The sequence below is a fragment of the Ctenocephalides felis genome, unplaced genomic scaffold (genome assembly GCF_003426905.1).
Source record: "Ctenocephalides felis isolate EL2017-DRISC unplaced genomic scaffold, ASM342690v1 CF-g0.4_SCAFFOLD_03573, whole genome shotgun sequence".
NCBI classification, from domain to species: domain Eukaryota; kingdom Metazoa; phylum Arthropoda; class Insecta; order Siphonaptera; family Pulicidae; genus Ctenocephalides; species Ctenocephalides felis.
Window position 1 is genome coordinate 11,977,008 of NW_020539727.1, and position 10,323 is coordinate 11,987,330.

The window sequence follows — 10,323 nt, forward strand, 5'->3', positions numbered from 1 at the left end:
GTGTGTGTAGTTATGTGTTTTGTATCGAACAAACATCAAACTCGTTTTTACCCGACTTTTAACGAATAAACAGTTCGTGAATTTTAATTATAAATGCAAGATCAAGAACAAATTCAATTAACCAGATGAGTAATAATAATAATAATAATAATATTGAAATCATAATCATCAAACATACTAGAAGAAATAGTATTGGTACAAATTAATTTTGACAGTTTACAGATATAACCTCAAGTATTTTTTGATCTTGGCAACAAAAGCCAAAAGTGACCGCATGTCATAAACAAGATACCAAGGTGAACATCATTAAAAATTATCTGTGACATAATGTATCCGATATTCCTAATCCATCTGTTATTGTTACAAGTCAATAATTGGTAAAGTAAATCAATTTATTCTCCACTTTCCGAAGTAATATTCATTTGTTTTTAGAGTCATGTCAAAACCTAACCTTTTGTAATGACAGTTCATTGCCATGTAAAATGTTAAAAACCTTACTATGTCTTTACAACCTCCGGCCAAGTTGTATAATAAATATCTATATAAAATGCATGTCCACAAAAACTAAAGGGCACTCCTCGTCAAGCCCCACATCAATTTTTAAAGATGGACTGGCCAAAGCTATCGGCTCTAATCCTATGGGTGCCATAAGGAAAAACAAAAAAGCTATCTATTTACCCGAAGACAGGTTGAAAAATGACAAAAGTATGTCTCAGCAAAATAACTCCAAGATTTTCAGTTTATTAGAATCGAGCCCCTTGCTGACCCAGGACCCTACCAGGAAAGATGTCAGTCTGAAAACTACTAATCTTGATAGTGTTTGCAGAGCTAACGACTATTATAAAATCATGGCTGCTACTAAATCTAACACAGACGAGGAATTTGATTATGATAAATATCAAGAGGATTGTTTGGCCGAGAGTAAAAGATTGAAAGGCTTTAGGAAATGGAATAATACGAGCCTTGGGCAAAATTTTGGAACCAAACAAGGTAATAAATGATAAATTTAACTTTTTTTCATATAATATTTCCATAGATTTGCAAAACTGAAGTTCTTTTTAATTATATTCTAAAAAATAGTACTTTTTTTTATTGACTACCTTTTTAGTAACTTGCGTAACTAAATTTATTTGTTTTTAATTTTTAGAATTTTTTTTTATGAAATTAAATACAAAGTAATATATATATATATATATATATATATATATATTAATTTAGAAATATGAACAAACAGCACTCTTTTTGCACGATTTTATTAAATAATATTAATTTCACAAAGGTCTCGAGGACTAGGTTCGTCTCATCATCAGTATTTTTTTAATTATTTTTAATTTAACGTACAAAGATTTTTATATGAAATTAGAAAACAAGGTAATATAATATATTCACCTTTTTTCTTATACTATTTTTGTAGATTTGCATTGAACTAAATTTGTTTCTAATTTATGGTACAAATATTTATTTATAAAATTGTAAAGCAAATTATTATCTTTTATTATTCACCTTTTTTTCATGGACTATTTTTTTGCCAAACTAAATTTACTCATGGTTTTATCATATAAGTTTTTCATTCATGGTACCAAGATCAATCATAATAATAATAATTTTTAGGTAATAAGTATTAAGTAATAACTGTTGACGTTTTTATTATATTATTTTGAACTCCATTAAAAAATCCAAAAAGTTTTTTGAATAATTATTATATATCGGGACATCTGTTAAGAATATGATCTTAATTAGAAAATAAACAAAAAGAAATAATTAAAATTGGATTGTAATATAATATATAATAAAAAAATATATAAATGATTATATAAGGAAATATTAAAACACCATTAAAATGTTTTTTTAATAAAAAAGTTAATCACTAATATGAAGATACACTTCATAAATTACTTAAATAATTTCTAAATAATAATATTGTTAACTTGTGATAATGATAATAATTTTCTGGAAATATTTGTGCCATAATTTGTATTATATATTATTTATATAATTCATTCATTTATAATCTTTATTACATACATATTATATTAATAATATTATAATAAAATATAATTTTTATTATATTATATTATATTTTCATGTTCTTGGCAGAAAATCTAAAGATGGTTTTTTATTACTTTCTGAATTTATTATTCGAAGCTTAACAAAATATAAAAATCCAAGATGGATTTATCCAGTAAATGAAATTAAATATATTTACATATAATAATTGCTAACAAATATTATTTATTATTTATGTCTTTGTAATTTAATCTTGATTATCATGTCCCAAATCTTTGATGTATCTATTGTCATATGAAAGTTGTAAATGAAGTACTTACATTCTAGATATATTTAGGATATTTGAACCATTTATTTGAAAGTGATGTAAGACTATTTTCTATTGATTCGAGAAAGTTTAAGACTATAATGACATGGCAATTTTTTGATATTCAATTATTAACTTACCATAGGGTAAATCGAAATTGAAAATTTTTACATTTCTTCACGTTTTGAAGGTTTCTGAACATTTTGGCATACCTTAGAAAAATTGATGTATGTTTGTGTGTGTGTGTGCGGATACAAATTTTCGTCGACGATTTTGTGAACACGGATCAACCGATTTGAATGATTCAAAAAACATTCGATTCGTATTGATAAGGAGACGTGCTGATCAGTTTTTGGCAAAGGCAGGTCCAGCCGTTACGGAGATACGGAGCAAAGAGTGCAGAAAATAGAAATCGTGTTTTTGAGAGAACGGGGTATCCGATTTGAATGATTCAGAAAACTTTCTGCTTGTGTTAACGAAACGATTGCTTTTGGGATTTTTTTTTTAATTGCTCAAAATTATTTTTTTTAAAATCGAAAATAGTTCGGATTTCAATTCTAATTCTTGTTTATATACTTTTCTGTAAAATATATAAATGTCGTCGTCCAATTCAATTCACACGCTCCTTATATTTTGTCTATAAAATAAGAATAATAAAAGTTGTGTGTAAAGTAATTACAGTATTATTAATAGCCTATTTGAAAACATTTAAAATTCCTATAGATTATTTCATTACGGTACGGGATGTTCCAGCATTTTGCCTTAAGGCACGATGCCATACACCACTAGTTTAAGTGTTTTCATATAACGCGGTACAAATGATGATCACTTTCAAATTAAACGGTCCAATTAAAAATATATAAACAAAATAAAACAATTAGTTTATTTTACAAATATGTACCTGACTAGTAATGTTTTAATGTAGTATTTATTCTTCTCACACATCTCAAATTATTCTCTAAATTCCAGCAAACTCTTCCATGTTCACATTACTGTCCTTCAACATTTTGGCACAAAACTTGTTGGAATCGCACAAATTCCTCTATCGAACAAGTGACCCCAGAGCACTCACATGGACACACCGGGTTCAGAAAATCTTGGAAGAAATCATATCTTACAATGCAGAGGTAAAACTACCTTTAATAACTAAAACAATGATACAGATTCTATTACCAAACTATTATTCAGATAATATGTTTGCAAGAACTACAACAAGAACATATATCATATCTAACCAAAGCCCTGATGCCGCTAATTATAAATACGTGTACAAAAAACGCACAATGGAGCATAAAGATGGTAGCGCTATATTTTACAAGTCGAATCTTTTTACAATGGTAGATTATAAGCTTATCGAATACTATCAGCCCAATGTGGAGGTTTTGAATAGGGATAATGTTGGAATAGTGATTAAGCTTAAGATTAATGAGGGCCAGTTTGCGAATAATGCAACGGACAGTGATATTGTAGTTGCTACTACTCATTTGTTATATAACCCAAAGAGGAGCGATGTTAGATTGGCCCAGGCACAATTGATGGTCGCGGAACTGGATAAAATGGCTTATATGGGCAGGGATGAGAATGGATTGTAAGTAATAATAATAACAATAATATATATATATTATATATATATATATATATATATATATACTAGCTGACCCGGCAAACGTTGTTTTGCTAAGTAAGGTATATTCTAAACAATTTCTAGAGAATTAAAAATATTAATACTTAATGTGTATAATGATGTGTTGTTTGGATGCTATACGAGGTATTAAAAACAATAAATCCCATAGTTTATCTATATTTGTCAATTCAATCAAACTGCAAGTTTTAATAATAATAACAATAATATATATATATATATATATATATATATATATATATATATATACTAGCTGACCCGGCAAACGTTGTTTTGCTAAGTAAGGTATATTCTAAACAATTTCTAGAGAATTAAAAATATTAATACTTAATGTGTATAATGATGTGTTGTTTGGATGCTATACGAGGTATTATAAAAACAATAAATCCCATTAGTTTATCTATATTTTGTCAATTCAATCAAACTGCAAGTTTTATACACTTCTTTCCAATCCAAGTCTTTTTTGGTCTTTCGACTTATTGATTACGTTTCAAGTTTTTCAGATTCTTTTTGGATTCTGGATTTTGTGTATAATTGTAAATAATACTACTGAGCTTATTAAAAAATTTCAAATTTCTGCGAGGAGAGAATATAGAAAATGAATTAAGTGTTTCTTCTTTGACCTGCTTTTTGAAAAGTTTCAAGTAACATTCGATGAATTAAAATAAATTTAATAAAAAGTATATATGTCGAGCAAGGGCAAGGCACAAAGGTCCAATTTGAGTTTGAGCAAATATAAATTATATTGTGAAAACCAAACCAATTTTATCACAATAAATGACACATTTCAAACAAACAATTATCTGACTACGTTCAGTAAAACTGTCAGCTACTTCATCATTGTAGAAAGGTGCTTTTCTGATGTCTTACAAAAATTTGTTATCTAAACCTTTTTACCCTATAGGCGGGGTAACTTGGAACGGCCAGATGGCAAACAGGTTTAATGTCTTATTTTAATTTTAAAGGTATTTTACAAAATAATTACATTTTTAACTAATGCTAAAGGAAAACTACCAACTGAAGAAAATACTTTTATGATGGATTTTCAAAGATTACCGTTTTCAAATCAAGGTTATAGCTGGATATACATCTTTTTTCCTCTGCTTTCAAATATTGTTGTTAAACAATGCTTAACTTCACTGATTTTTGACTCATCGGTTCTGGACCTTTTTAACCCCGGACCTCCATATATTACTATCTATTCTTCGATAAATTCTGAGAAATTATAACTGGGAAAATGTTATTCGACAAAATGTCCATTTGATCGATACCAAATTTAGGTTCTGAATTTAAATAACATAAATAAAAAATAATATAACCTAGAAAATGTTTTATAAATACCAATGAGTATATAATTATACAAATGAGATCTTTCAGAGCACTGTGTTTGAGAAAAATATGAAAAAATAAAAAAGTGCGTTTTCATATTAACATTTCAGAAAAGTTGATATTTTGAGTCTCTAGTAACACTTGCGGCTCGTTTACTAACGTTTTTGTATATAAATAAAACTACAAACAAATCTACTTACTACAATTCAATCATAATTGAATAATATTCACGTAAAACATCCTATTAAACGTAATTGAACATCATCTGTCAAAAGCGTTTGACATTTGACGTATTAGCCACCGTCCATTGTTTTATTCAAATTACGCTTCTACAAAAAATTTCAAATTAAAAATGTAAAGTTTCTTCGCGATTTTGAAATAATATCTCACCTTTCCGACCATCTCTGGATCGGCACGAATTTTTCAAGACTGAGACTGGCCAAATCGGTTTAGTCGTTTTCGAGTTTTAATAAGACATTTGAAAGAGAGCTCCGTTTTTATATATAAGATATATATTAGATGGTAGAGTATGGGATTTGTAAATATTTTGTAGAGCTTCGAACAAAGAATCCAAAAAGTAATAAAAATCAAAACTTTTTTAAAAACCCATTTTTTTATTTATTTACTGTCGACGTTTCGGAACTAGGTCCGATCCATCTTCAGGACATCTGTCAAGAAACATGATCTTGTTAAGATTTAAGCAAACAATATATTTAAGAAAAGCAGAAGATGATGTATTTTATTTATATAAAATGAATAAAATTATGGAAAAAATAATGTACAGAAATATGACAATATAATCAAAATGAAACTGATAAAAATAAATAAGTGGATTATATAACAAAATATTAAAAATGTAAAAAAATTAAAAAGTTTTAAAAAGTTCCAAGAAAAGGTTACTGAAAAAGCAGAACTGAATTAATTACCTGTATGATTGATTATACTAATATACTAACACCTTTTCACTAAAATTTTGATAAAATCGTTTTTAGTGAAGTGTTAGTGTCAGATTTCTTGAAGATGGAACATACCTAGTTCCGAAACGTCGACAGTAAATAAATAAAGAAATGGTTTTTTCAAAAAACTTTTTGTTATTTAATTATTTTTTGGATTCTTTGTATGAAGCCCTACAGATATATTTATATATATATATATATATATATATATATATATATATTTATTTATTTATTTATTATTATATTTTCAGACCTCAATACCTTCCAATTATTTTAACGGGTGACTTCAATCTACAACCTCACACTCCGGTCTACACATTTTTAACAAGAGGAATACTACAGTATTCGAATTTAACATATAGACAACTAGAACCGATTCAAAGCAGAAATGATCCAAGACAATGCACCTTGCTACCGCCTCATGTTGGAATCAATGATAATTGCCAGTATATTGATGTTGTTAAAAGGAGATTAAACATGGTAAGAATTTATAACAAACTTTTATCATGAAATAGTTTTAGTTAGACAATGAATAAATAACACTGGTACTAGGGTTTGTCAGTTTTCAAAAACCGTTTTTTTGGCGAAAATTATGGAATTCGAAAACCAGTTTTGTAGTGAAAAAAGTCGGTTTTCACTGTATGAATGGAAAATGACGAATATAGCCAAATATAAAAGATAGATGCAAGCGTTTTGATTCTTGAAATCATGTCGGTTCAGTAGCATACGATATCTTATCAGTCTGCAATGGTTCCCAGAAAGGTTTTGTATATATTAATTTAGATTTTTATACCAGTGTATATATTAATTTAAATCAGTGTGAATTCTTCTTGAAGAAGTAACTTCCTCTACTCAAACTTAAAAAAAAAAGAGTTTTAAACCCTAGAAGCCACAAATTAAAGAACAAAAAACTTAGAATTATTATATCAGGCTTTAAAAACAATTAAGCATAATTTGGTCGCAAGTATGAGGGTATTTTCTATTTCACAAAATTTTGTGAGTAATCAAAGGACACGTTTAAGTAGCAATTTAATAGACGTTCTAAGTGTTTTTGAAATCATATTTTATTAAACAAAAAAACAATCAGAATTAAAATTAATGTTTAAAATTAATTAATTATAATTGCTCGGAACAGACAATACCCGAGTTTGGCTTAATTGTTTTTAAAACTAAAATTGATATTAGCAAGTATGTATCAACATGTATCTAATATTTTTTTATTTTTTTTTAATTTAATGTTTTTTTTTATTTAAAAATGTACTATTTTTATTCATTCGAAAACATTCCTTTCACTATCATAAAAATATTTTCATTCTTATATGCAAAAATGATGCAAGAATAACGAATCATTATTTTCAAAGTTATTTAATCAAGATAAACTATTATTTTTTAGTTCTACTAATTAAAATTAAAATAATTTTGTTGTAAAGTTGAACAATAAATAAATTCACTCAAATACTGCACTAAATAACACTAAATTTGTGGATAAATTGCAGAATATTCGAGCAAAAATTTATTATCTATATAAAATTCGAAAACCGGTTAAACCGGTTTTCTGAAATGTCGGTTTTTGTATAAACCCTAACTGGTACTTCATGTTGGATTATTTTAATTTATTTTTTTATTATTTAATATATCCAAAATTGCATCTAAAACTTCTCCTGATCGATATCGTAAGGGCCGAATTGTATGTATTCATCTTTACTTTATCATTGATATTGTGCAAAGATTAATAAAAGATGCAAAGAAATTATATATTTGTCGAACTATATTGAAAAAAATGTGAATTGAGTGAATTAATTTGTCAAATCCTGTTCATATGTGTATCATTCAATCTGCCATACATATACTGTATATTATATTATTTTAATTTCTGGCACATCTCAGCTGCTTTTCAGCAATAATAATGCAGATATTTCATTTTCCTCATTCATAATCATGAATTTATTACACATATTTTAATATTGTCTAGGCTCATAAGAGAATTGAAATTTTTGGCAGATCACAGTCTTCATTTGTTTTTAATGCCAAACAATGTCCAAAATATTTTCAATGTCAAACAATGACATGTCGTTTTATGCAATTTTTTCAATTTATTTCTACAATGTCACTATATGCTTATAATCACATACATCCTAAAAAAATCCCTTAACAAACTTCAGAAAGATTTATCAAAATCCGCATAATCGTTTAGGAGGAGTATATTTTCATACATTATTACAGAAGAATTTTATATATAAGATAAACATATATATATATATATATATATATATATATATATATATATATATATACTAGAAAACCCGATGAACTCCGTTTCGCCACTAGATGGTTTCGTGAGAAAGATGAAGAAATTTTTTGTTTGTTTTATATTTGAAAAGGAAAAATTTGATTTTATTACACAACAGTAATGAACTTATTTCGATTACAAAAATGAAGTGTTTTTTAGTTGAACTTCTCTAAGTAAATGAAAGTGAATCCGCAAATTATCCGTTTCCTTGAAGTGCTCTTTGGTAAACCACATTTTTTGTTTTTTGGTCTGACGTTAACACAAACAAAGCGGATGGTTTTCCAACTCGTGAACAGGCAACGTATAACTGCCCATGTGAAAAACAATGATTTTCTAAATAATCTATTTGAAATTTATCCCGAAAACACTAAGCGATTGGCCTTGCGACTTGTTATTGCGAACGCAAGGCGAACTGGAAATTGCAATCGTTTGAAGTCAAACGGAAGACCAGTCGGAATCATTGGTATGTCACCAAATTGCCAGCAATTTTTGATTCAATGGTGAAATTCAGTGCGTGTACATCATATTTCTTGGCGGCAAGAATTGCTCGTTGACTTAATCAAGCATAATTCTGATAATTCTCACTAATGTCATTACTCGAATTTTTAATTACGGTGCGTGAAGTTCAGCAATTTGCATTAGGGCACGATGCCATGCACCACTAATTTTCTTAGCTATAAACCTTGCGGAGCCCGAGACCTTTCCAACGAATGCAAAATTGTCGAAATCGGTTCGTGCGTTCTGGAGTTATTTCGTCAGGAAGGAAAACCCGACTTATTTTTATATATATAGAAGATAATATGAGTATTTACTCATTATTTTCTCATTTTTTTAGAATCCTGCGGGAGCTTTAGACAACAGAGACACAATAACGGACTCAGGACTATTAATTCATTCTCTAAATCTAACATCATCCTATTACCACATGGTTAATAAAAGTAAAGCACAAGCATCAACTTACCAGAACGAATGGATCACTGTCGACTACATATTCTACAGGTAATAATTAAAAAAACAATCAGGGCCTAGTTTTAAAAGAAGTCTCATTCTGATGTTTATTATTATTACTTTGCATATTTATAGCCACGGTTCGAATGATGGAAATGTTAGTGGAGGGAATAAAGTGGGCAACTTGAAATTGCTATCTCGGTTAGAACTACCTACGATATCTGAATGTGACTTCATGGGCCCTATACCAAACTTGGTCTTTGGGAGCGACCATTTGCTATTGGCAGCGAAATTTTTATATAATAGATAAAACTGTATATACATATATTTTTAATGCGAACAAATTTTTTGAATTATTATTGAATATATAAATAAAATAAAAGTACGGTTTATTATTTTTGCAAGTAAAGTTGCAGGGGTTCTTAAAATTTTAAGCACTACTTGAGCATGTGATCTAATGTTAATCAATGGTGTCGTTTTTTTTTTAAATAAAATTTACTTTGAAATAGGGAGGTATTTCACAAGAATGAATTAATTTTTACATTTTTTTAGTATAAATGACTTTCTCATTTAACACACTACTATGCATATTTTTTTTAAACTATACATATTTAGTTGAAATTAAATGCATAAAAATTTAAATTGTAAAAATGATTTAGAAAGTTATTTGCAATATAAAGCTAATAAGAAAGTTGTACAACACAATTGAAATATAAAAGTGCCTCTTTAATGCTTACTAACTAATTTTATTCAAAATTTTGATATCCAAGGGTATATAACAAATTTTACTAGACTTTAGTGAATTTTATCTAGTTTTTACTGATGAATAACTTAAAAAATGTCT

At 27.7% G+C, this 10,323-nt stretch overlaps 1 protein-coding gene across 1 annotated transcript; it reads left to right on the forward strand.

Annotated features, from left to right (window-relative positions):
* Positions 1–49: 49 nt before the first annotated feature.
* LOC113389044 (protein angel-like) lies at positions 50–9,815 on the forward strand. Its single transcript, XM_026626093.1, is given in 7 exon segments — positions 50–990; positions 3,284–3,441; positions 3,503–3,563; positions 3,566–3,902; positions 6,493–6,721; positions 9,367–9,530; positions 9,615–9,815. Coding segments are annotated over 7 exon segments (1,632 nt in total). The 5' UTR covers positions 50–482; the 3' UTR covers positions 9,790–9,815.
* The last annotated feature ends 508 nt before the right edge of the window (positions 9,816–10,323 follow it).